Raw genomic sequence first — 27,835 nt, forward strand, 5'->3', positions numbered from 1 at the left:
ACGGGTTGGTACATAGGAGCAGCATAGTCAAGGCCACAAGCGGCTCTGATAGGCTCCAAAGGGAATCCAATACACTGTTCACAACAAAGAACCCTTAAAAACTGCTTAAGTGTTCCAGAAGTCATTCTGCAATTTATGAAGCAAATTAGGTTCAGACCCTAGAGCAGATTTGGGAAAGAGGCAGAAGCACTCGGCCTACCCTCAAGATACAGTCTACAGCCAATGGGAAAATGCGCTTCTAGCCTTCCACAAAAAAGTCAGACCATATTGCCTGAGATCCAAGAGTAACTTCTAGCCTCCTGTCTACACACTGAGCTACCTATTTGCTTGCCCTGGTGACAGGCAAAGAGAAGAAAGACTTTAAAAAGATTTGATTCAGGAATGGGTGAAAGTTCAAGATAGCTCTTTTATGATGGAACAATTTAACCCATTTCTAGCTACAACCCCAGTATGCTTCTTCCCGTTGACCTCTCCATAAGAGTCACTTACATGCAACCAGAGCAAAGCTTGCTCCTGCACAGAGGAAGGATATCCTGTGAATCGACAACTAATGAAACCAAACATCTCCTCCATGGAAAATGGGAGTGGGCAAAGCTCAATATCAAACATTTTGCTGCAAAGAAGAACAAAGACATATAATCACTGGTTTGTTATTATGTGCAGAATACAGTAAACTGCAAAAAGGACAATTAATAAAATACCAATCACCTAAATATTATTAGCACCACACTAGCATACCACAGTCTTGCTCATTTTGCACCATACAGGGAATGTCACCTGTAACTGTCATTCTGACTCCTGGGAGTCATTCCTGAATTTGGTGAGTCTGTCATGGATCATAAAAATCTGAATTAAATCTCAAAGTGTATTCCACGAGGGTAAACAGATGGATTAGAGGGATTAGTGAAAAATGTTTTTTATCTATTAGTGATGACTTTCTCTACCTCCAACACACATAAATATTTCTCAACTCCATACTGGAGACAGGCCTCAGCCACCAGAGGTGGACTGTAGTTTACTGTACAGCTATACTGTCCCACAATGCATGAAACGATATTCTGACTTTGAGAACACACACCCTAACTTACCATTTGACCCAGGGTAAGCGATACCAGCAGCAGACTACTCTGTTTCTGTACCATCTCTGCTGCGCCTGGCAACAAGAGCCAGGGCTCTGCCCATTCCCCTCCCCTGTACACCACTCCAGGCCTACCTCTATGGGAGGATTCAGGCTTTCCTGAAGGCCACTCTCTCCCCTGTGCTGAACTCACTAGGCATGTTGCCCACTCAGGACAAAGGTCAAGCTAGCTCTATATTTAGATCATGATATGGATCTAATTATACTGTGAATTTGGGGAACTTTGGTTCAAACATTCCAGTTCAGGTCTAACTTAAATTTATTAATGATGGACCTGCATCTCGTCACTGTATCTTATACTGCATACGAACACAGCAGCTCTGACAGGTATTTTTATTTAACTACTAATATAGTACACTAAACACTTGTAGATTAATATACTCCCCACTATAATGGCTCTGGTACCCCTTCACCTACCTTAGTACTTCCCTGAACTCTTTCAGTTGATTATCAGGCACTTCTGTTCTAATGGCTTCCAACCATTCCGGCATAATACATTCCCACACAGCCTGGTTTATTACATTGTATGGAATCAGGCAGAGGATGCGATTCAGACCTTCCTTTAATTGTGTCACAGTGCTGCAGGATTTGTCCCAATAGCCACCAACCTGAGGGCATTTCCAGGAATAGTATTTATTAGCTATTTTCACTCTTGCATTTTTATTTGTACAGCATCGTATATTTGCATGGCATCTTACACACATTAAATCATGGTGAATGATCAACAGTATAGTTCAGTGCAGATTTCAGATTCAGCCAGGGGGACTGGGATTTTTTTTTTCCATGTGCTCCAGGAGCAACCAAAGTGTAACAGACAATTTATATGCAGCTCCCCCATGTGGCACAAAGACTGTTTAAGTACTTATCCATAGTATGATGTCACCGAGACAAAGAGGGAGAATAATTGTAGTTTGGTGATTACGGCAGCTGTCCGACAGGTGGAAGACACCAGGTCCACTTCACCTGTTTTAATCAGTCTGTTAACTATCCGCAGTCAGACAGCTTCAACAGGAGAGCGTGAGGGAGCCCCACATCAAAATATCCAGACTTCAGTGGATACAGCACTCTCCTGAGTGATGGGATACCCCACATCAATTCCCTTCTTCCCCTTCTGGCAGAGGTGGTGGAATTGAATCTGGGAGAGGTGAGTGTTCTAACCACTGGTCAAAAAACTTACAGGGTGGGCAGTGACATCTAAGCCGTGTCTACACGTGCACGCTACTTCGAAGTAGAGGCACTAACTTCGAAATAGCGCCCGTCACGGCTACACGTGTTGGGCGCTATTTCGATGTTAACATCGACGTTAGGCGGTGAGATGTCGAAGCCGCTAACCCCATGAGGGGATGGGAATAGCGCCCTACTTCGAAGTTGAACGTCAAAGTAGGGCACGTGTAGACGATCCGCGTCCCGCAACATCGAAATAGCGGGGTCTGCCATGGTGGCCATCAGCTGAGGGGTTGAGAGACGCTCTCTCTCCAGCCCCTGCGGGGCTCTATGGTCACCATGTGCAGCAGCCCTTAGCCCAGGGCTTCTGGCTGCTGCTGCTGCAGCTGGGGATCCATGCTGCATGCACAGGGTCTGCAACCAGTTGTCTCTGTGGAACTTGTATTGTTTAGTGCAACTGTGTCTGGGAGGGGCCCTTTAAGGGAGCGGCTAGCTGTTGAGTCCGCCCTATGACCCTGTCTGCAGCTGTGCCTGGCACCCTTATTTCGATGTGTGCTACTTTGGCGTGTAGACGTTCCCTCACAGCGCCTATTTCGATGTGGTGCTGCGCAACGTCGATGTTGAACATCAACGTTGCCAGCCCTGGAGGACGTGTAGACGTTATTCATCGAAATAGCCTATTTCGATGTCGCTACATCGAAATAAGCTACTTCGATGTAGGCTTCACGTGTAGACGTAGCTCTAGTGTCCAGTTTTATAAGGATAGTCCTGATATTTGGGGCACTATCTTAGATAGTCGCCCATTACCTTCCATCTCTACCACTACCACCTACAATGATGTTAAGTGTCTACTTCCAGGAGTATTCACAGCTAAGAATTTCAAAACAGAAATAGGCACTTATCTCTGAGAGTGGGATGGGGCTTAGCACACACCTGTCGTACCGGGTTCTCCCCACTGGCTAGATGGCTCCTGCCAAGAATGCTAGCTTTTGTTTTATTTCATTCTAAACCATCTGTCAGTTTCTCTGTATATTCCCTGTATAGAGATTTAGGTATCAACTCAGGCATTATGTATTGCAGTGATTTTCTAGATACCTAAAAGTTAGGCCTGGCGAAACTCAGCATAATCATACTTAGCTGCTTTTGTACATCCATCCTCAGCGTTTTGGTTTGGAGCAGGGATCCCTGACCAGACCTTTTATGTTGATAAGCTTCTATTTTTTTGTTCATAAAAATGTTTCTTTTATTGATGGATGCATTAGTCATGAAAGTTATTGCAAATTTCTAGCTAATTAAATAACTGCATAATCCACAGAAACTAATAATTCTAACTGAGCACATCAAAAGTCTACTAATGCGTGATACCTTTGTTTAGTTATTGAGAAATTCAATCAACAAGATATGCCCATTCATTTATCAAAACTAATATTGTGGTTCTATGTGTTCATGGTTGATTCGGTCCTTGCACTTCTGGCAAATTGCTAATCCAACCCTAAATGTTATAAAGGAGCAGATTAAGACTAAATTTTTATGGGACATGGATCCAACGGAAGCAAAAGCCCTCCACCATATGCATGCTTATTACAACTCTGAGGTCCAGGTTCTCTCTCTTCTCTTTCTCTCTCAAACAAGCCCCTACACTTCCCCTCTGATGCAGAGACAACCCATCTCACTCTTGTCCATCTCCAAGGCTTATATCCTTTACCTCTCTTTTTTTCTACAGCTTGGAAGGCAAGAATAAAACAGCCACCCCACACTGAGGCTGAGGTTCTTAGACCCACGGATCTACCTTTAATCCGCTCTGTAACAGAGCAAGCCTTTATGCCTATGCACAGGTCAACCACTAGAAAGGAATACTACAGATTGAACCTCTCTGGTCTGGCACTCCCTGGTCCAGCAACATATGTGGTGTGGCATGATTTTAGTTTACTAGATGACCACTTGTCATGGGTGTGGCCAAATTTCCTGTGGTCCCATAAAATTTATTTACAGCCAGCAGTCCCAGCTATCAGTGTGCCTGTGCTGTTATCTAGCTGCAATATACTATTAAATGTCTTGCAAGAGCCCAGTAAACAGTGGAAGTGTTGGAAAGACTGCTAAACAATACTGATCTCCCCAAGTGGCAGTGAAACTTCCAGGAACAGTCTCGCAGCCAGGACCCCAGCCTGACGCCATGCTGGGCACAAAGCCTGGAGGTGTTGCAGCACCAACATCACCAACACCACAGCACCACCACTGTTCTGCTACTTCCTCCACCTATGCCAATGCCAGGCCTACAAGGGCATAACTGGGACAAGAGGACCCAATCAGCCAATGAGGCGGCAATTTGGGAAAATTAAGCCTAGGAAGAAGCCTTATTCAGAGAAGCTCACCTATATAAGCAGGGGCTTATATAAAGACAGGAAACTGGAAAGAAAAGGGGTGGCAGGAAGGTAGTCTACAGTCACTTGCTGGGAGAAGGGTAATAAGAAGCTGGTAAACCCAAAGAGTGAGGAGGGACAGGAAATAAGGAAGAGCACCTAGGAACGGCAGCAAAGTAGAGGAGGGAACTTTCCCTTGGCTGGCATTTAGGGTGTCCCTAAGCTGCAACCTAGAGTAGAGGTTCTCAGGTAGCTCAGGTTCCCCATTAGCCACTGAGATAGTGGCACCAGGGTAGTGAATGGGCTGGCTGCCTAAAACTGTCTACCCATCCGGACTTTGGCACGCAACCCAAGAAAGGAGGAATGCTGAATGACCTGGCTGGAGGACTGAGTCATGACAAGGCAACAGCAGTTCCTGAAGTGGAAGAAATGTTGCACTCCAAGACCAAGAGACAGAGAGAAAGAATGCAACCACAAGGGCCAAGGGCTATGCTAAGATAATCCCCAAAATATCAAGGGAAGGTACATGCCTGTGGTAAGCAAAGCACCCTATCTCGGACAGGTACCTAAATATCCGTGTGGATCTGGGCCCTGATCTGTCTAGTTTTGATTTTGTCTTGATCTGAAGGCAGAATTTGTTCCTTAAAGTTTCTGAATATATCACAGTAAGCTGTCAAGCCTAAGGACTTTCACAGGCTCTCTGGATAAAGTACAGAAGATATTCTTACCCTGGCAAACTCCATTGGTTTAGGAAGTAGGCACATAACCATGACATCAAATCGAACGTCACAAACTGTCTTCAGCCACTTGGTGACAAACTGAGGTTTGAGTTTTTCCACCAGGCTACCAACTTCATCATCCATCATATAAGCTGTGGAATGAAACCACTGGAAAACCATGCTAACCAGTCGAGCTAAGCTCTCTGTAGGAGTATTCTCACTGGGAGTACAAAGGCTCACCTGGAAGACAGCAAAAACACCCAATTTTCAATTTATCCCAAGATACTGTGGCAAATGCTTTTGCGGGGTAGGTAGTGTATCATTTTCTATGAGATTCTGCAGCTTCTGAGATTCCACTCTGCATACTGGAAATGGGAGGATTCACTTTTCAATCTGTGTATGAATATCACTCAGATGCATATTAATTGAAAAGTATTATCATCTGCTGGTCTCTTTTAAATGAATTGTTGATCTCTGTCCAGTGTTTGATGAAAAAGTGTTCACTTGATGCTAACTGGTACCATTGCTGTCAATCTCTGTAGAGGTCTAGGTTCCCATAGGCATTCAGCAAAACCATTGATTTTCACTCTACCATATAGAGATGTTCCATCAAGGTCAGGGAAGAGGCACACTGACACAACATGGCAGGAGAGCCCCTGGCTACTTAGCCATCTTCAGCGCACTAGCTGAAGCAGAGTTAGAACATGTCTGTCCACCCACCCAGGAAGTGTTCTCCCAGCTGATGCGGTGCACACATATCTTAACCGGTTATAGTAGCTAATACAAACCTTTTCATTAGTTAGGATTTGTACCTCACCCATGTCATTCTGAATTGCAAGTTTTGATCAAACCACAATTCCAAGTAAATAATCAAAATCTGTTTCACCTGATTTCAGAAAAAAAAAATCTGTAACACACAAATGCCCCATTATTTTGATCCAGATACACTGGGCTTTGGGACTTTCTCAGCACAGATTCAAAAAAATAGTACATAAACCTTCACAAATTTGGAATGAACACGGGCTGCATCTCAAGTTTGTAATAAAACAAAACTCTCAACTAAATGAGCTTAATGTGGACTGTGAGGTTATGTTGCAAACATCCACAGAGCTTTATTTGGCAGAAGCAGGGAGAAGGTTGGAAAGCATCTTTTCAAGACTGAAATAGATTTAGAAGTGAGTGGGTATTGTGACAAGGAAAGACAATTAATTTCGAAAGCGTGTGATGCCAAGGCATCAAGTAATAGAAAAGTAATGAAAAACAAATGAAAAATCAAATGGTATCTAAACCAATAAGGTTCATGTGAGTCTACTCTCTGGAGTACACAGATGTGTTCCTGTTACATTTGTCTCTAAAACTGCTCCTGAATGTATAGCAAAAACCTTCTTACACAGAGAGAAGAGACAATGAACATTGCTGGGAGCACTTCCATAATAACTTCTGTGTCTTAAACAGAAGAAAGTGGCAGACTGTTGAAAGCAGAGAGAGAGTGAAAACAAATTTCTACTAGCAACGCAAACTCTTCCCTAGACAGTCCTGCAAATCATACGAAAAGAAGTAACAAGCCTAAAGTATTTGTTTATTATAGAGATAACAAATTTGTGGTGCAGCACCCTTCAGAATGACAGGTATAACAATATCATTCTGTAGTGAAAAACACTTTGTCTGGGATATTTCAGCAGAAACACAAAAGTTCTTGAAGACAGTAAAAAGCAATAGAAACAGAGCTTTTATAAATGAGTTATATAGCCTAATAATAAAGACAACCTTTGTCTTTACCTAGAAAGAGTGCAAAACATCAGTATAGAACAGTTACAAAGATACGTGATGTAGCATCATACAGACATGCACTTGTACTCCAATGATTATGGCAAGTTACTCAAGCTATGTCTACACTTCATTAAACCCTCAAAATGTGCAATTTTAACTTGCACTTAACTTGCATTAACGCAACTCAAAATCCCCCAACCCCCGGCCCTGGCTTAACTCCCAACCCCCCACCTCCGCCCACCCAGGTTCAAACCGCCCCTGTGTGGGTCCAGCTCAAACTCCCTGCCTCAGTCCAAACCCACCCCCCGCACAAGTTCAAACCCCCTGCACATAGCTCCAGCTCGCCACCCGAGCACGCTCCAGCTCACCAACCCCGCACATGGCTCTGTCTCAACCCCTCGGCCCTGGTTTAAATCCCCTGCATATGGCTCCAGCTCAACTTCTCTCTCTCTCTCTCTCTCTCTCACACACACACACACACACACACACACACACACTCCCCTGCAACCTTAACCCAGCCTAGGCTTAATTCCCCTACCCCACCTCCCATACCCCTCAACCAGGCTTCACCGTCCCCAACTGTCCCTGCCAACTCCAAGACTTACCTGTCTGCTGCTTCTCTGCCTGCAGAACGTGTGTTCCGCTGGCAAAAAATCCGGCCACCAACTTACGCAAAATTCGAATTATGCAAGGGTGCATGGGAACGCAACTCTCACATAACTCAAGGGACTACTCTACAGCGATCTCTCAACAGAAGTTTGTGTCAGAAGATACCTTCCAACAAAATTTCTGTCGACAGATTGCAGCCAGACCGCCAAGTGAATCAAAAGAGCAATCTGCTCTGTTGACAAGAGAGCTGCTGGACAGCCCAGTCGCTCTCTCAAAAGAATGGCCAACCAGAAGCACAGCGAAGAGGTCTGCCCAGTATCCTGTAAGCCCTGTCTGTCAACAGAGGGCCCCTCCCCAGAACATTCAGACCAGCTTTCTGTTGACAGAGGCATTCTGCCTCATGGGGTGTGGCAGAATACTGTTGACAGAAGTGCCATATTCTGTCAATATACTCCCAACAGAAAGCCTTGTGAATGTGGATGCTCTGCGGGTTTTGTTGAGAAAACTGCCATTTTGTCAAAAAACTCTCTAGTGTGCACATAGCCTCAGGGAATAGTCTCAAAGAAGTATCCGTGTTAGTCTGTATCTTCTTTGTTCAGTCAGGGAATGTGGATTCTCCTCTCAGCTCTGCCTCTTACTGGCCACGTGACCTTAGAGCTTGTCTGCATTACAAAAATGGCACCGATTGAATTATAAATTACTGTCCTCATAAATTACTGAATTAAGCTAAACATAAGCATGATGTCAACGATACACCAGATGACCCTGCAGAGAGAGGGAAGCGGAAAAAACAGCAAGGAACTCTTACCAAGAACCAGATTCCAAACTGGCTCAGGAGGCGCTGGTCATGTTTGTCATCATCTTTGTTATCGAAATCAGTGTTGTCCAAAGAATGATGGGAGGAGGAGAGGCCCATTTGCCTCCTGCGGTTGAGCTCATACTCCCTCTGCTCAGCATGGAACTCTGCTTCTTTCAGCAAGCTGAAAAACAAGGTGAATGTAGCCAGTGATGGAAGTAGATGGTGGGTCAGTGACTATTACAAGTTAAAGCACTATATTTCATTCATCTCCCTGTGCACAGTGTCCCTGAAAGGTAAAAAACATAATGAAGTTAGATAAAGTCCCAGGATTCAAGGCCAAAATTCTGCCATTTGGACACACATAAACAAATCCCTGAACCAGATTCTCATGTTTCCTACACCAGAATGATTTAAGTGCCAGCGCTCCAGGTTATGCTGGTGAAACTAGGATTACAACCTAGCCCTAGGATTTGCCTAGGATTTTCAAGTACAGGACCTGACCCGTGTGTTCGACTCCTTACCTGATCACAGCTTCCACAGTACAAACTAGTTCCTCAGCCCCACACTCCCGTGTATTGATAGGGGGAGGAGACGTCTGATAGAGGTGGGTCTCTGCTGCTGCCCCAACTTCACTGCTGTGATGATTCGAATGGCATCTTTTGCAGTAGCGCACTGGCCTGTTACCATGGCGGTCACAGCAGCCTGCTGAGAAGCAGGTGACAACAGCCCTTCTGACATGTGAGCTACAGTTCTGGAAACAAAACAGATTTTATTATACCACATATGGCAGTACGTGGAACTGAAAACAAGAATGTAAATCAGCGCAACAGGGTTGGATAACAAGCTGGCATTTTTTAAAATTCATTAACGATGGGTCCAAAACAGGAGCCAAGCACCAGTAAAGTTCAAGGAAAACTACATGTAGACCTGAATGTAATAGATAATCTCCTTTCTCTGTAAGGGGCCAAACCAATGCCTCACTCAACAAATTCAACTTTCTGGCTTGGGCCAATCTTATAATATTCAGTTCACCTGTACCCAATTTATTTCTAAGCCCACCCTCAAGTTACACCCATTCAGAGCATTCGCCTCCTTTCTTCCCCTTGTGTGAGTCTTAGAAACAAATTCAAAAATACAGAAAGGAAAAGGAGTTCACTTTGTTGAATGTTTAATACTCACGTCCTACAAAATTATCTCACTCCCTAATTATAGCTAAAATTTTTGAAATTATTGAAATTTTTGACACATAACAGGGCCAAAACCTTACTGGTTTAAATGCGCGTAGCATCATTAATTTCAGTGGCAAAATGACAACTTTCATCAACTTCTTAGAGATAACATTCAAAACTTCTGAAACATAAATTGGCTTCACCTGAACTTTGCCAATCTATACCAAGATTTTGGCTCAATGTATGCTTTTGTTTAAGCACACCAGACTTGAACATGTCTATCCATATTTATTAAGTAATCAACACAATTTTACTAGTAAGTTTTGCAAGCACATTGGTTTGTTAGTCATCTACAGAATAAAGACTGAGTTGATCTTTATTTAAGCAAAAATCCACTCACTATAATGGGAGTTGTACCTACTTAAGGCCTAATTCAGTACTTCAGTATTGCAGCCCAGAACACAAAATGCTTAGACTTTTAATTAATAGTGTATACTATTTTCTTTCATAAGCAGTATTATAAACAGACCAATAAGATAAACTGCACAATAAGACTGCTTTGTTCAGCTATCATTTTAATGGGAACACCTCAAAATCAAAAGCCAAATTGAAGCAAACTGAGACACCAGTAATCTCAATGCTAAATCACCCTCATTTCCTCTCAACAAACACAGATGGCTATATAATGAAAAAACTTCAGATGGTAAAATATATACCACACATTAATGAAATGAAGTCACACACAAACACACCAAGTCATGCCCCATCACACAAACAACTTAATCTTACCTTCTTCTGACATATAGCAGAAATTTCAGCTGTAAGAGGAAGGCATACAAAATATCAACTCAGTACTACCACTTTTCTCCCTTACCACAGCAACCATGGGAAAAACAAGTTTGTAACAAAAAACAAGAAGAAGAAAGAAAAAAAATCCTCCAGGGTTTGACTTGATCTTCCAAATATCATTTTCCTCTCTCTAGATGGTAGGTTTCCCTACTTGTATCTGGAACACATCAGATGATTGATGTAACTGTACTCAGCCAATAGGATGAATGCTATTCGTGAAAATTCCAGTAACGTGAATGGAAGCTTTGTCTGCCTGAGGACTGCAAAGTTAGGCCCTGTAATTTGAAGGAAAGTTCTTCATAATTACATTCACTTTCTATCCTGGCAGAATTTAAACTGTGCCCACTTCTCTCCATCTGCAAGTTGTAATAAACTTTATAATGACCTGAGGGCAAGGGCTGAAAAAATGCAGAACACTGATAACTAAATGTGAGCCGCAACTGCCTCTCCCTTGTCATTCCACAGAGAGGACACGTATCTGAATGCAATACTTAAACACTGCTGCCGTCAAGACCAGGCTGCTTGGGTCAAGTTAGGTTGTTACAGGCTGAAAATTATAATGTATGCAAGACAGTAGTGCTGGTAGGTGCTGAAGTAGGTAAACCATGAACTGCTCAGACATGCCAACTCTTATGAATTGATCAAGAGAGTCATGACTTCTGAGTAAAATTAAGCCTCACCCATGATTTTTGCAAGACAATTCTCAGCAAAAAAATTCAGCAAAAAATACCACTGACTATAGTGGGAGTTGTGCCTACTTAAGGCTTTCTTTTTTTTATCAGCCATGGCACCAATCACTGGTTTCTAGTCGGACTGGGGTTACCCCACCCTAAACAAAGGATCTGGTTTCTCCATAGTGCAGTTAATTCCAAAGTACTTTGAAAGACAATGAGAATTTGTGCACATATCAGATAACCTGAGCTATCAAATTAACAAGACAAATAATAAAACAAAAAAACAAAAAGCAGTCCTGTAGCATTTTAAATCAGATCTGAAGAAGTGGGTCTGTCCTACAAAAGCTTATCACCTAATAAACTATATTGTTAGGCTTTAAAGTGCTACAGGACTGGGGTTTTTTGGTTTGGTTTTTTTTCGTTTGTTTGTTTTTTGCTTTTTTTGTTTTATGAAGATACAGACTAACACAGCTACCCCTCTAAGACAAATAACAAGCCGTCCTGTGGGTTTTACCCATGACAGCTCATGACCTTATACATTTGTTAGTCTCTAAAGTGCCACAGGACGGTTTGTTATTTGTGAAACTAACAAAAGACAGCTGGTTACACCCCAGCAGGGAAGAGAAACTTCAGTCATGTCTACACTGTCACCGGACTGTGCTGTAACTTTCTTGCTCAGGGGTGTGGAAAAAAAAAACAGACATGCAAACACAGCAAGTGACAGCACCATAAAGTGCGAGTGTAAAAAGGCTCTTCGTACTGTTAGCTACCCCCCTCAGCAAGGCGATTTATTTGGAGCACTCGAGAACAACAAGAAGTCTTGTGGCACCTTATAGACTAACAGATATTTTGGAGCATAAGCTTTCATGGGCAAAGACCTGCTTCATCAGATACATAAGTGGGGTGGGGTGGTTTCAGAGGGGTATTTAAAGAATAGGGTCCCAGAAAAAGGGAGGGCTGGAGCTGACAAGGTCTATTCAGCAAAGTGGAAATGGACCATTATCAACAGTAGGTATCAAAAGAGGAAAAAACAAGTTAGATCAGACAGGGAAATATGAGTCACTGTCAGAGTCTAATGGGGAGATCTTAACACCCAGGGCAGAGAAGCTGCCTTTGTAAGCTACAAGCCACTACCAGTCTCTGTTTAATCCTTGGTTAATGGAGTCAATTTTGCAAATGAATTGCAGCTCAGAGATTTCTCTCTCCATTTGATTTTAGAAATGTCTTTGTTTCAGGACTGCCACCCTTAAGTCTGCTACTGAGTGTTCACGGAGACTGAAATGTTCCGTGCTGCCCACGAAAGCTTATGCTCCAAAATATCTGTTAGTCTATAAGGTGCCACAAGACTTCTTGTTGTTCTCGAAGCTACAGACTAACATAGCTACCTCTCTGATATTTGGAGCACCGCCACAGTTGCACTTTAAACTTAGAAGTGTAAACAAACCCTTCATCAGAGATAGAGGGGGAAGAAGACCAAACCTCAAATAAGCACCAACTGAAAACAAGAATCTTGATGTGAGAGTTGTGAAAATGAGGCTCAATTTTACTTAGAAATCCTGTCAGCTGCCACAGGTATGGTCAGGGATTCAGACGTCAACCCTTAGCAGCTGGTCCTACACCAGCCTAGGAAGCAGAAGAGGGGACTCCACTTCAACCTACCCACTCCATACCTGGGAAGGGTGCAGAGCCCTACAAGCAGATGTGAGGCTGTGGGCTACAGCAGGGTTGATGAGGGGACTGTATTGATGGTGGGTTCTGACCAGATAGTCTGAGTGCAGGGAGGAGGAACTGAGGACAGTAGAGACTGATGGGAGTGGGAAGGAGCTAAACTGGGAGGCAGGATTAATTGCTGGGGAAGAGACAACCGGGGTGGGGGGGGAAGGGCAAAAATCCTCTTACCCAGTACATGTGGGAGAGTGGGCACCACTGTCACATGCACACAGCCTGGGATGGGCAGGGGGAGGTCAAAAAGCAACAGACCAACTTAAAAAACAGCATAATCCTATTTTAAAAAGTCATAATGTGTGGGGGGACAAATCCCATGATTGGGGGGGGGTTCCTATTCATTGTTTTTGATCTCTCTGAATTGGGAAGAGTGACTGGTATACCACAGGGAGGAAATAAGGAATACCTTTCCCCCAGCATGCCTCCTCTGCACCCAGAACTGTGCTAGGAGACCATACCACACTGGAGGTGTTGGAACCTGGGTAGTGACTCCCACCTCTCACCATGAGGAATTGGGAGTAGACAGAAAGTAGGCAGTAGGTAGCCAGAAACTGCAGCTAGTAAGGGGGAAAGCAGCTAAAGCAGGGTCCTCTGGATGTCTGGATGTTCAGAGAATTTTCTAGTTTTGTCTCGACCTTCTCTGTGCTGACTAACTGTTTGTTCCATTCCCTTCCCCCCTCTCTCTCTGCTTCAGATCCTCTTCACTCCACACCTGCACTTCTTATACTCTTCTGTCCCACCTAGGGCCTTCACCCATGCTTTCCCTTCCCTTTCTTTCTATTTATCTGTGTTGGTCTTATCTACTTAGACTGGACACTCTTCAGGTCAGAATACCTAGCATAATGGGGTCTCACTGTTGGTTTGCCCTTACAGACTACCATAATAGACATGATTAATAACAATAATAACTAATGCCTGCACACTATTCTGAAGATGTAAGGAACATTTATGTATAAACAATTATTATTTTCTAAGATTTTGTGTGGTTTTCTTGAAAGTATAATACAATTACTCAGATAATGAGAAAAATAAACATGATTGTAGAGTCATAATTATTTGTTATTCATCCTTAAAGTAAATCTTACCTTGTGGCAGAAGGACATCCACCAACCATTCACTGTGTTCCCTAAAATAATGAAATTATTTAATTGGCTTCCCATTTTATTTTATTTTTGCACCAAAAGAAATCTCAGTGATCCACACTGTTCTGAAAAGAGCTTTTCTTCAAATAGCACATAATAAATAACAAGCTGTTTTAAAATCAGCTCTCTTTGTTATGTCATACTAACTGCAAATACCTCTGTACTGATATCTGTCCATGTTCAAGGCTTTTATATATTACTTTGAAGCTTTAATTTAGCAAGTGAAAATACATGTTCTGTATATCCAAAGATTCAAAACTGATTGTAAAGAGTGTTAGACAAACATGAAAAAGACAAAGTATCTTTCCATAACTGTATATCTATTTAGAAACCATCAATTAAATTTTAATTACTTTCCCCTGCAGCTCTAAATCAAGGATGACTTCAAAAACAAGGTGAATTTTGTGAAATTTAATTACTTTTCCCTGTAGCTGCTATGATACAGAGGTGTTAAAACACTGCTATGATACAGAGGTGTTAAACAAAGGCCAAAAATAAATATGCACTGGTTCTGAACTAAGCAGTTCTTCATTCATTTGCATTAATGATTGGGAAACACACTGCAAATTAGTGGATTTTGTAAATTAAAAAGTTTTCAGACAAAACTTAAAACACAAGGATAATTCACGTCAGCATGTATTTCTGTATGGTATTTTATAAGTGTGACCTAGTTTCAGTTCTTTATCCAACTGCTGTATGGCATACACGAGAAAATGTTCTGAAGTACACTGTGCACAAAAGTAACCATGCCTCATCAAGGGAGACCCCAATACCTTCTTAAATGTAAGGAGAGGGCAGAGATACTGTTCTTCTGCATATAGATGGGGATTAATAACATAAAATCATATCATTCTCAAATTGTTATTTTTAAGAGTCACTAATGTGCAAACTAAAAACAAATACTGTTCACATTGGGCCAGACTGATACAATTACTCGTACCAATTAGCAACTTACTTTAGAGATGGGTTCATCAACTTCAGTTGGGTTGTTTGTGGTGTAAGAGTCTATTCAGCATGAGTGAGGGTGTTAGACTCTGGAGCTGCATACTCATTGTATGGAGCTGCTTTTAAATGACTATTTGTGATCATCATTAATCTACCCACCCTGCAATCCTCTGGCTGCATTCTTCGCACAGGTAAAGTGGAGGTGGCTTATCTCCCAAAGCCACAGACAAGGAAGGTTCTATGCACATCTGAAACACACAGGAAGAACAGAATGAACACCTCTCTCCATGAAGTTCTCTGGTTTCATAACAAAAAAAAAGGGGGCCAATGCTACAAAGTAATGCACATCCACTGGCATCAATGATGGTGGAGGGCATTCGTGATCACACAGGAAACACTCGACAATTGCCAAAGTTGTGTCATGACTGCTTGTTCCAGGACTGCTAGGCTGGAACCTGGTGTAGAGAGAAGGCCTCGGTCCCCTTACCAGCTCCTAGGGAAGTGGCACCATTAAGGGGCAGTGAAAGAGGATACTGCTTGGGATACTGGGTCCTGTGAGATGGAACTCTCTTCCAGAAGGGGAAAATCACAATGACTTGGCTGGAAGGCCAAGCCTCAAAGTGGCAGCCGTTGAATTCTGAGAGAATGAGACTGAGAGGTTGAGAGAGTGCAACCACAAGAAGGGGCATCAGTCTGGCACAACTAATCCCCAGATGCCTCCAGAAGGAGGCACAGCAGTCGCAAGAAGACTATCCTTGGGGCAGGCCCCCTAAGATTTTAAGACGCATGATGCAGAAAGACCAAGAAGACACTGAGGACAAAGGAAATGGTCACGTAAATAAAAGCAGCGTTTTGAAGGAATCCTGTTACTGTCTCTTGAAAGGACGGGAATCTTTGCAGAGTGAGCAGGAGAAGTCTCCCCTCTCCCCCAGTCTAACAGGATAAGCTTTAAGAAAGGGGACATCTTATACATCAATTCTCCCTCCTAGCACGGATATCAGTAGGAAAAGGCACATGTGCTGAATGGGAAAAAGTGCCCGGCTGAAAATGAAGTTAGCTAAGACCTGTAACTAGCCTCAACCACAACTCCCCGCTCCATGGACGAGAAGAGGGGAGGGAGATGAGGCAGACTTCTGTCCGAAGGAGTGAATTAACCACCTAAACAATAGTCCCCAGATCCATGGAGGAAAGCCAGGGAGACTCCTATCCAGTGCCACACTAAAGAGTTCTGGGGCCCCGTGCACTATGGAAATTGGTTGTGTGTTCCCCTCCCCCACCAGTCTCCTTAAACTAGACACAGCATGTGATATACAAGACAATCACCCACCACTCTAGTCAACGCTTCATGTTGCCGCCCCACTCCTACCCCCTAGAGCTGAAGTTCTGAAGCAGGAGTGCACCCCCCACATGGACTTTGGCATTAACTAGAGACCATTCCCAAGCCTTGTGCTGATGCACTGATTATAGCAGAAGTGGGAGACCAAGATCCATGTCACAGTACCACTTACTCCAGTTTGACCCAGCTACCATTGTGGCATAACACGGCAGTGGCTAGACCAAATTTGAGTAACATTGAAATCTGGCATACAGGGTCACAGAACCTACCAATCATGGGATGTGCTTGAGGTGGTTGTTTTATACTCTGGTGAGCCCTGTGCAAGCATACCATGTGCACACTGCGTAATCTTGGCCTGCTCTTGTCTGATGTGGGAACATGATGGCAAGAACTACAACCCTAGTTTCAGGAGGAAGGATTAGGGGAGGCATGTTTTAGATGTGTGACACCCAAAGAGCCACCGTAAAGATGGTCTGGAACAGGGGTGGCCAAGACATGGACCGGGAACCAGAATCCAGAGAGAGAAGCCTTTTCATCTGGCCCATGGAGCCAGCAGCAGCACCATTTTGAAAGCCAAGGAGAGTGGTTCCAAGCGGCATACAGCTCTTGAAGGAGTCATTTGCAGCTCCAGACGCTGACGCTGCTCACTCCTCCTCCAGCTCCCTGCCCTGGTGCGCTGAAAGAGTAGAACTCAGTTTAATTGGTTTAACAGCCAGCCAGATGGATCCAGCCATTAAATGAATTAAATTGAGTCCCATTATTTCAGCGTAGCTAGGCAGAGGGACGCATGCACTGTACGTGGGGGAAGGGAGGAGGAGGACCAGGGAGAGCCATGCAGCCATGCTGAGGATAAAACAGCAGCCTGGCAAAGGTGCAGCAGGGGGCAGCAGCATGCAGAGCTCCGGTGAGAGGTAAATTAATCCTGCGATTGGAGAGGTGAGGGGTTAAGCCTGGGGGTGGGGAGGCAGTTTGGAGCTGCAAGGGGTTAATCCTAGAGGTGGGGGTGCAGTTTGAGGCTGAGAAGGGTTAAGCCTGGGGTCTGGTGTACTTTTTTGTGTTCAGCCCCTGGAACATATAAAAAATTGTCATGGGGCCCCCAGTGAAAAAAGATTGGCCACCCCTGGTTTGGGGTATAGCCCAAGAATGCCAGGGAGGCCATGGAGTCATAGAAAATAGCAAGTCTCTATAACAGACCAGTGAGAAGCACCAGGAAAACAGACCCTCTTGAGGACAGGACCAACCACAATAAGTGAATTAGAGGAACAGTCTACAAGAGCAGCATGTTAGGAAGCACGTCAGGGAAACAGTAAAGGATTGAGGGAACTTGACACCACCTACTTTATACAAGGTTCCTGGTTCAGAACCCAGAAAATAGCCGGGTCTGGGCTCCCCTACCTAACTCTTCAGGCAAGTTTACTAAAGCCTTGAACAAGTGGCCCATACTGAAAGAGATCAATGACTATATGCCCCCTTACTTAAGGTGACTCACTTCCAGCCAGAGGGCTAGGTCATGACAAAGGACTGCTGAGCAGGCTAGACAGTGAGGGGACCATCAGAGGACACAAACTAAAGCACCCTTGCTGTATCACCCAGTTTCACCACATGGGGGCAGTGAAGACAAAAAGCAAACACTAGTAGACATCATAAAATCACTTGCGAATTAAATTAATTCATTTCTTAATCTGTCCAAGAACCTGAGCTCTCTCTGAATGACAAAGGGTATATTCTTCTTTGGAGATAACTGTCTTCACCTCTCTATTAACAAGAGTTTGGGTCATGTAACCAATTCATATATCTACATAGTTAGGATCTTGCTCCTACAGCAAAAACTACTTCAGACAAAAAGCCCATTCAAGGTGCTTAAACATTAAGCAATTTCATGCACAAACCTTGGAATCGTAAATCTCACTAACAGTTACTCTCCCCACAGGATGGCCAGAGTCCGAATCTAACATCTGCCTGTTATCTTTCTTTGGGGATTGGAGGCCCTAACTGCAGGTGACTGGAAAAGGCTGGATGAGGGACTGGGGTTGGAGAATGCTGGTTGGGAGCTCTGAAGTCAAGTATGAACATCGTTTTGGGAATTATAATATTCTGAGAGAAAGGTTTACTGGAAAGGAAAGATCTGTGAAGTGTCATTTTAACCAGTTTTAATGTTTATATAACACCTGCAACTAGGGTAGGTCTATAAATAAACAAACAGCTTTACTGAAAGCAGCATGCACTTCACTTAGACTCAGTAAACGTGGGTTCTGTTCCTTATTCTCCTACTGCCACTGATTGAGTCTTACACTCTCTGTGATTCCTATAAAATGGAAATGGTGCAATTTACCTCCTTTGTAAAGCATTTTGAAAAGATAATTAATAATATTTCTTTAAAAAAATGTAACACTGGGATAACTAAATACCACGCCAAGGATTTTTCCATGTGGACTGCAGTCACGTTTTTAATATGGGTACACAGTTTATGGAGGCTCCAGCATAAAATACTCCCTCTTCATCAGAGCAGCCAGATGACACAGGCCATTAGAGCTATGTATATTCTTAGGCCCTTTAGTTTTCATAGGCCTTACTGACATCTTAGCTGCTACTTCTGCTCTTATGGAAGTCCACAGAAGTTTTGCAATGGCCATTTTAAAGTTATGGGTAACTGCAATGATTTCCATATCAAACTCAGCCCTTGATTACAAATAAATTTTATCAATTTCAGCATAAGAGCAGAGGCAAAATGTGATCCTAACTTCAACCCATGGGCTTACAGAAAATTAAAAGTAAGGCCCTCAACTGGGCAAAGTTCTGGTTCTTCGGCAAAGACTGTACCTTCACAGCTGGTTTGTTAATTGCATTATGGCATTCAATGTGCTGGCAGTGGATGGGATTCCAGGCTGCAAAATCAAAACACAGCAGATCAATGAACAAATAAATACTATTCATATGTACTATTTATTCTACTGCCCAGAATCTCCAATCCAAACTGGGCCCCGTTATGCTAACAGTTGCACTAATGCAAAGCAAGGCGTGACCCCTGCTCCAAAAACAGCACTACTAATAACAACAATTAATAACATGCCTGCCTGCGAAGGCACTAAGTACTGGATTATGAGATGGGCTGTATTCACATTACTCAGATTTTGGATTAATTTATGCTGACTATCTCCAAGAGTACAGAGGAACAGTCTTGAAATTGCTGCCCTCTGCTGCACAATTCTTTCACTGCACTGTTCTGAGGGCAGCTCAGCCACACACTATCCCTTGCTAAGGGCTGTGTTCTCAATGCTCAGATTTTGCTGAGAGCCCCAGCTCTTAGCGTATTGACTGGTTCTCAGTCAGGGGTACCTGTACCTCTGTGTGTACTCAAGATTCTGGCAGGAGTAGTTGAACTCACCTAAATATGTGTTTAGTTTTACAACAGACTACAGAAAAAGCACTGGCAGAGTAAGCACAAACTAAAATGTCATATAACAACTTGTTTTTACTGCTCTATGTGTGTGTGAGACATTGAAGTGTAAAGTACAATATTTATTCCAAATTATCTATTTTATAATTATGTGGTAAAAATGAGAAGGTAAGCCATTTTTTCAGTACTAATGTGCTGCAACCCTTCTGTATTTTTATGTCTGATTTTGTAAGCAAGTCATCTGGAAGTGAGGTTAAACTTGGGGAGAAGGCGTACACAAGACAAATCAAACTCCTGAAGGAGGTAAAGTATTCTGGAAAGGTTGAAAACCACTTCTCTAGGAAGTTTGTGCCCTATGTAGAGGGGAAACTCGTGTTTCCCCACTCACCTGCCTCCTGGGGCTGAACAACAATCAAAACTGTTACAGGAAAACCTCTCCCAGCCCCTGCCCCCCACAGCCATCCATAAGTGTACTGACAGGAGGGGAGGTGGAAGGCGGGAGTTAAATAGGGGCTACTCATGGCAACTCCATCCCATTCTGTGAGCAACAGGACAGTACCTATAGTCCTCTGCAGCCCCTTGGGCTGTCCCCCCAGACTGGGAAGGGGAGATGGTACCATGATGCAGTCCCCCAGACCAGGAAGAGGAACGTGAAAAAAACATGAGGAGCTGAGGTGAAGCTGCAGGGCTGACCAAGAAGGACAGGGGCAGAATTCATTGCTGGCAGGGGAAAGGCAGATGTGGGAGTGACACCTTCTATAGTAGGAAATAAAAATCCCAATACATGTGTGAGAATTAGCAATACTATTGTACACAAACTGCGGCTGGGCAGGGGGAGTTCAAAAATCAGAAGATCCACTAAAACAGACACAACATAGAATCTTTTATTTTAGAAATCCATGTTTTTGGTGACAATCTCATGTTTTGTGGGCATCCAATCATTATTTTTCCTCTTTGTGTCTTTAAGACAAGATATTACCACTCTCCAATCTAGGCCTAAATGAGCTGCAAAAATTTAAATATAATAATACAATGGACATCATCACAGACAAGCAATATACAAACCAGAACTATGTTTTAAGTCCCAGTAATCTGACTCCCTTAAGAACACAAAAGGGAATGCTACATAGGAAGCATTCCAGTGGCATGATTTCAATCCAGACCTAACTTCACATTCAGAATTCCCCAAAGTTCAGAGTTATTGGAGTGTGGGGTTCTGTTGCCAGCCCAGATAGACTCAAAAGAAAAAAATCCAAAACCACAAAATTTAAAATATGGTTCTTCAAAGTAGAGAGACAGGGTTAAGGCTGAAAAGCAGCAAAAGAAAGTTCCCCAATTTAAGAAGCACCACAAAGGAAGCACAGTCACCTATCAATATAAGATAAAAATAACACTTTGGAAAGTGAGCGTAAGACCTTGTGCCATCTACCTACTCAGCTTTGTGTCTCTCTTCCTGCCTTCCCACCTCCTCCTCTCTAGCCCTGGGAACTCTCCCACAGAGCTGTTTGTACCTGACACCACCTGGCTTCAATAACAGTAATACCTCTGAGTCATAGCAACAGCAACAGTTATAACAAATGAGACATCAATAGCATCCAATGTGGCAATGTAAAAGGACATGGAATGGATTCCCTCTGGGGCCTGCAGAGTACATTTATATTCTATTTTGCGACTTTCCACCATAGGCTAATGGCGATAGGGTTATCCAGTTAGTTCTGGGACAGAAACACTCTATTTTCTGGGTAGGATCCAAGCTTCTGAGACCCATAACTAACATTGATTACCGTCACCTTTTGCAAGCCCACTGAAACAGGCATTCCTTATAGTTAGATATGTAACTACAGAATATTGTTTGAAGCATCCCTCTGACAAGGATTAACAGCTAATACTAATTCACATCAGATTACCTCATTTATTGTTTTTATTTGGGTTTATACAAACATTTGTGCACCTACCTGTGTACTGCAATCCTCTGTACTCACTTATTGCCCCAGGCGGTTTTAAATTGGGCCAGTAGTGGAATAGCATTTGTACTGCCGGAGGTTTTACTTGAGACGGACCATAAGCTATTACATACAGCAAGTCCTAAGGAAAGACATGTAGCTTGTTTATTTTGCATGGTAACAAAACACTGCTCATTTCATAACATCACTTCATATATGTTTTCAAATACAGATACACTTATAAAAATTGTATATGTTTTACACCCTGTCAATCAGCTTTTGCAAACACTTTGGAGATTAGATAGCAAAATCTCCCAGAGTGTTTGTAAAGCACCTACCACAATGGATCTGTGATTCTGACTGGGGCCTCCCAGTGCTACCACAATGCATAGAATATATAATAACTTCAAGCAAATTATGTCTTCTGTCAAGCTATAGACAAAAAAGGTGGTGTTTGGATCCATAAATGAATCCAGATTTGGTTTGGGTTAAGGATAAGAATCCAGGTTTGAGATCAAATATGAACTAAACTACCTCTGGCCTCAATGACACCACATACTGCCCTCATAAAAATTCAGTGGAAGATGAACTACAGGTTGAACCTCTCTCATCTAGCACCATTGGTACCTAACCAGTGCCAAATGAGAGAATTTACCAGACCACAGGAGGGCAATATTTTCTACCACACTACCAAACCTTCCACTGCTTACTGGGCTCTCAGAAGACTTTTAGGGGTAAAATACCGTTAAACAACAGCACAGAACACTTAGAGCCAGCACTAGGGACTGTAAACAAACTTTATGGGACCATGTGAAACTTCGCCACACCAACTGTAAGTGGTCATCCAGCTACCTAAAATCATGCCAGATTACAGATGTTGCTGGACAAAAGAATTCTGGATTAGAGAGGTTCAACCCGTAGCAAGCTCTCTTGTTCTTATAAGATTTTTGACAACTTGAGCCATATTTAAGCAGGATTCAGAAAACGGGCCTGGATCTGAAGGAGATGAAACAGCATCTACAAATTCCAATTCTGAGCACCCAACATGCTCTTGCCCCAGATTCAACAAGAGGATAATGTATGCAAATCACTACGGACTTTCTGGCTCCGAGCATCTACAATTTTCAAACCATCTGAATTTCATTATTGTAAACAACACTGACTATGTAAGGTATATACCTTGTCATAAACTTACCTTCCATACTTCTTGCTTGTATTTCATGAGGCATTCCAGTAACTGGCAATGATACACTGAGAGAGAAAAGACCACGTAAGTATGACACTGAAAGGGAAATTCAAGTTCAAGAAATGGCTTGTATCTCAATGGTTTAGTTTACTGAATATACATAAGACTGCCAACTTTCTAACTGAACAAAACCAAACACCCCGTCCCACTCTCTCCCTGAAATCCCGCCCCCATTCACTCCATTCTCCCTCCCTCAGCTGCTCACTGTCCCCTCACCACTCACTTGCCCCACCTGGAGCAGGAGGCTGGGGTGCAGGAAGAAGGTGAGGGCTCCGGCTGGAGTGCAGGCTCGGGTGGGGCCAAGGATGTAAGGTTTGGGGTACAGGAGGGGGTTCCAGGCTGATGTAGAGGGTGAGGATGTGGGTGGGTGAAGGCACCAGCTGGGCATGTGGACTCTAGAGTAGGGCCGGAGAGGGTACAGGAAGGGTCCGAGGACTTGGGCAAGAAGTTGGGAATGTGGAGATTGCAGGCTCCAGGAGGGAAGTTGGGTGTGAGACGGGAAACTGGGATGGGGCAGAGGTTTGGAGTACTGGTGTGAGTTCAGGGTGCAGGTCACTGGGGACGCTTACTGTGGCTCCCTGGTGCCTGCATCCCCTAGGCACATGGGCAGCTAGGTACACTCTGTACGATAACCTTGTGCACACAGGTGCCACCCACAGACGTCCCATTTGTCAAGGTTCCCAGTCAATGGGAGCTGCAGAGCCAGCACTCAGGGCAGGGGCCCGTGTGCCGAGGGGTCGCAAGGACGTGACAACCACTTCCAGAAGCTGCGTGGAGCTAGCGTAGGTAGACAGACCATCTTAGCCCCGTGCCCCTGATGCACTGCTGACTGGACTTTTAATGGGCTGCTTGGTACACGAGAGTCCCTTTTCAACTGGGTGTTCTGGCTGAAAACTAGACACCCGGCAACCCTAAATCTGCATTCTGTTTAACTGAGTGTTTACAAAGTGAACAACTTGCTAACGGCTCATTGTCCAGGGATTAGAATAAATAATATAGTAGGAAATTAAATATCAGTAATTTGTTGATGCCGAGAAAGCAGTAAATGATTAGAATTACTACTGTACCAAATTATTGCACTCTCTGCATGGATACAGAGCAGTTCCCTTTGTCTACAGCTGATTTATCTGCCTATTCACTTAGACCTTGTTATTATTACAGTACGTAAATATATAATACTAAATTCAAACCTGCTATAACATTGTTGAACAAGGACCCAAAACCCAAACAATTTATATCAAAAAAATCAAATTCATATTTAAATTTTGCCAGGTAAGTAGTTTATTCATTTATCTCTGGTTAACTATGCGTCTGCACCAGTCTTAGAGCAAATTTTTGCCTTCAGGTACCTTTTAATCCCAACTGAAAAGTTTACTTTGGAGCCTGCAGTTAATCACCGTCTTGCTAATGAGGTGACAACTGTGACTTCCAGGAGTTTAGGAGTCCAACATATGAGACATGAAAACAGATTCAATCTTCCTTTAATTATGAATGATAGTGAATAGTGCTTACTGCTAAGCATTGATACACTATTCCATGTTAAGATAGAATAAGATGACTTCTTTAAAGTCTCAATTTTATCAAATTTGAACAAACCAATTAAAAAATTTCCAGTGACATAACTGAAATTTACAGACAGGGAGAGTAAGAAAAATGCTGCTTGAGAACTTGTTAGAGTTAGATGTAGGAATATTTACTTTGGATGTTGACAATTTGTCTTTTAATGGTTATAAAGCTGAAGCTTTTTTCAATCTCAGCATTGCTGCCACTAAATGTTCATTGACTGATTCCTGCCCCCGTTCTCTTTCTCGTGTTCCCCACAAATACTGCACAACTGTGAACATTTAAATCAATAGAAATTGGAAACATATGCTTAAACACATATAAATTTGCCCATTTGCAAAAATGTAATTAGATAAAAATAGGGGGAAATGCTTTAAAGTAATCAACGTTATCCATTAAAACTATAAAAAATAAAATAAAAATGGAATCCTGACAAGCCTAGTTGTCTGGAACAGAGCTGCTTCATATACCAGTCTCAGAAATGCCAACAGGTAACTAAAATGACTGTTTTTAAATCCCATGTCGCAATACCAGCACAATGTGGAGCATTTCCAATTGTCTGAACTTCCAGCAAGCTGAGTTCTCAAACACTTTCTTTGACATAATATTTTATGACTCATACCTTTACAGACACAGAGAGATACAGTCAATGGTGCCCCTATTAATACATACCAGGATTTGATGTATACTGCATTGCAATCATTAGCATTGAAGATGCAGACAGATTGACGTGCGCAGGCACGCCTTCTCTCCTTGAAGATCCCACTTAAAGGGAAGCAAAAAATATCTCCTAGTTTACAGCAAGAAAAATCAGAAAACAACTACACCCAGTTTAGATTTTGACTAACACAAATAAAATGCATAGGTCTGCATGTATGTAAAAAAATAAAAACATGGTGGGGTAAAATCTCTGTGATTGCAAAAGAAAGACTACTGTAGATGTGCTCTTTACTCAAAGGGCTTCAGCTGCCCTGAATAGCAAGGTTTCTGTCTGTGAACCACGCTAGCACAACCCTGCTACAGCGCTGTGACTTTTTTTCAGCCCAAAATGTCAGCTCACAACACACTATATCTCATAATTCTTTACTGTTAGGATTTAGATCCTGGGGCACTGGGAACAATGGGAATTAGGGGGAAACTGCTGAGTGGGGCACAATAGGAATGATGAAAGAATTGGTGTTGAGTGCGTGGGGCTGGAGTGGAATAGGGTGGTGCCTGTTTTTGGTCTATCATATAAATTATTTCCTAAACAGCATAACATTAAACTCTATTCTCAGACTAATTATCCCATTCCACATTAGCTGGGATAACTACACTAGGACACTAATACCACTGGGTGTGTTTAAACATGGGAGTGATGATTCTCATTGCAGGGGAACCCACTGCTGCTGTTATGAGCTGCTTAAGCAAGTGAGGTTAGTGGAAGAGAAACTGTGAAACAGTTCAGTGATGTGCTATAGATTACTAGACCCACAGACCATAGCACTCATTAATACCCTTGAGTGCATATGCCGCAAGTATATTACCTTTGATTTAATTACTGCTCTGCTAGATGAGTATCAGAAAGGTAGCAGTGTTAGTCTGTATCCACAAAAACAAGGAGTTCTGTGGCACCATATAGACACAAATATTTTGGAACATAAGCTTTCGTGGGCAGAGACACACTTCATCAGATGCCACAGGACTTCTGGTTGTTTTTGCTCTGCTAAAACTTTCTCCGCCATGTCAGTATCCCAGAAATTATATGCCACTCAAAACAATCCCCAAATTACTGTGGCACAATCTGTTTGTGAGAATTTATATAGTAAAACATACATTTTCTCCCACAGTTCTCATCTACCATTTAAAATACAGTCTATAGCAAAAAGGTACCATGCACTCTTGGAAACAAAATATAGAACTGAATTGATATATACAGTGACTTGAGAATGCTGTGTTAGAAGAAGGCAATTGACCAAATGAGTTACATATATACAATATCCACTGGGGACAGGTATTTCATGTTACTAAATGGAGAATTAGGTTAGTATGTTGTTTTGGAGACTAGCTTCAGAGGTTTGAGGAAATACAGGACTGGAGGAGCACCTTACAGAAACTTTTACATTGGATGTGTTTCTCACAGACTAACATAATATATACATAAAGATTTTAGTTCAAGATTCTTTAAGATACAGTGAGATTATTGCATACTGATATGTATTTCTATAGTACCTTCCATCCAAAATACCAAAGAACTTTAGAAAACATTATGGCATTAAGCCCCTCAAGACCTCATAATATAGGGAAGAATTATTATTATTATTCTCATTTTACAAATAGCATAACTGAAGTGCAGAGCTGTTAAGTGGCCTGCCCACCAGTCACAAAGCATATCTGTGAGTGAGCCAGGAACAGTATATAACAAACTTCCTTAGCATTTTACACTTTAGGATACTAGACCACACTTCTTTCCATATTCTGTAGATATTTGGTGTGCAAAAAACTCTCAGTACCATAAATGAAGCTCTGAATGTAGAAAGAGTTCGTACTGTTAGATTACGGTTTTGAATATCCTGGGACCAACAAGGCTATACAACAACACATACCACAAAGGTCTACTGAGGTTATAAGAAGATAAATGGTGTTGGCTACGGTGCAAGTAACTCTCGTTATAATCCCTAATCCTCAAATCCGTGAAACATGAAAAAAGACAGAGTATTTATAGCAGATACAAAAAAGTCAGCAAGCTTTTACCAGGTGCATCAGCAAGTGTATAAAATACAGACAGTCAGTACTGTTTTGGATCCACAGCCTGTGGGAATTTTAAATCAGCAAAAATCAATTAACTGTCAGATTAGTTCCTGACAATTACAGTTAGACCAGATTTTACTGGCATCCATAATTACTTAGTAAAAAACATTAAGATAAATAGATGGAGCAAAATTCTGCCACTGGATGTCCATCAATTGTATCGATAGTAATTGTTCATGTGCAACCTGCTGCAAATGTTACACATATTACTGTTGCATCTCTGTTTTCAGGAACATAACATAAATGCTTCATAGTCAAGACTCCCACTGCCTCCAATAGAATATCTCTGTGTATAAGTATAGATACCACCTTAATATGTTTTATTTCAATCTTTAAGTGAAAGAAATAATTTAGTAGTACAACATAAAAAATAGAAATTCTGGATGATTACTTCTTCTGGTAAGAGCAGCCGCACTGAACTATTTTTATAGGTGCAGCAAGTGGATGAACATGTAATCACATCCCCATGGTAGTAGAACATCAATAACAATGGTCTA

At 42.5% G+C, this 27,835-nt stretch overlaps 1 protein-coding gene across 3 annotated transcripts in view; it reads right to left on the minus strand.

Moving 5' to 3' along the window:
• Window positions 1-27,835, minus strand: part of UNC79 (unc-79 homolog, NALCN channel complex subunit) — a 164,108-nt gene that overhangs the window by 119,942 nt on the left and 16,331 nt on the right. For all 3 annotated transcript variants that reach the window (XM_074998751.1, XM_074998750.1, XM_074998752.1), the window contains 12 exons: window positions 25,221-25,313; window positions 22,935-22,990; window positions 21,752-21,881; window positions 19,220-19,284; window positions 15,223-15,311; window positions 14,062-14,102; window positions 10,518-10,546; window positions 9,081-9,310; window positions 8,569-8,740; window positions 5,391-5,621; window positions 1,556-1,746; window positions 490-613 (listed from right to left, as the gene is read on the minus strand). In XM_074998751.1, the coding sequence (XP_074854852.1) occupies window positions 490-613; window positions 1,556-1,746; window positions 5,391-5,621; window positions 8,569-8,740; window positions 9,081-9,310; window positions 10,518-10,546; window positions 14,062-14,102; window positions 15,223-15,311; window positions 19,220-19,284; window positions 21,752-21,881; window positions 22,935-22,990; window positions 25,221-25,313 (1,451 nt within the window). The remainder of the gene's footprint in view (window positions 1-489; window positions 614-1,555; window positions 1,747-5,390; window positions 5,622-8,568; window positions 8,741-9,080; window positions 9,311-10,517; window positions 10,547-14,061; window positions 14,103-15,222; window positions 15,312-19,219; window positions 19,285-21,751; window positions 21,882-22,934; window positions 22,991-25,220; window positions 25,314-27,835) is intronic.

Source organism: Carettochelys insculpta, chromosome 6, assembly GCF_033958435.1.
Source record: "Carettochelys insculpta isolate YL-2023 chromosome 6, ASM3395843v1, whole genome shotgun sequence".
Lineage (NCBI taxonomy): Eukaryota > Metazoa > Chordata > Testudines > Carettochelyidae > Carettochelys > Carettochelys insculpta.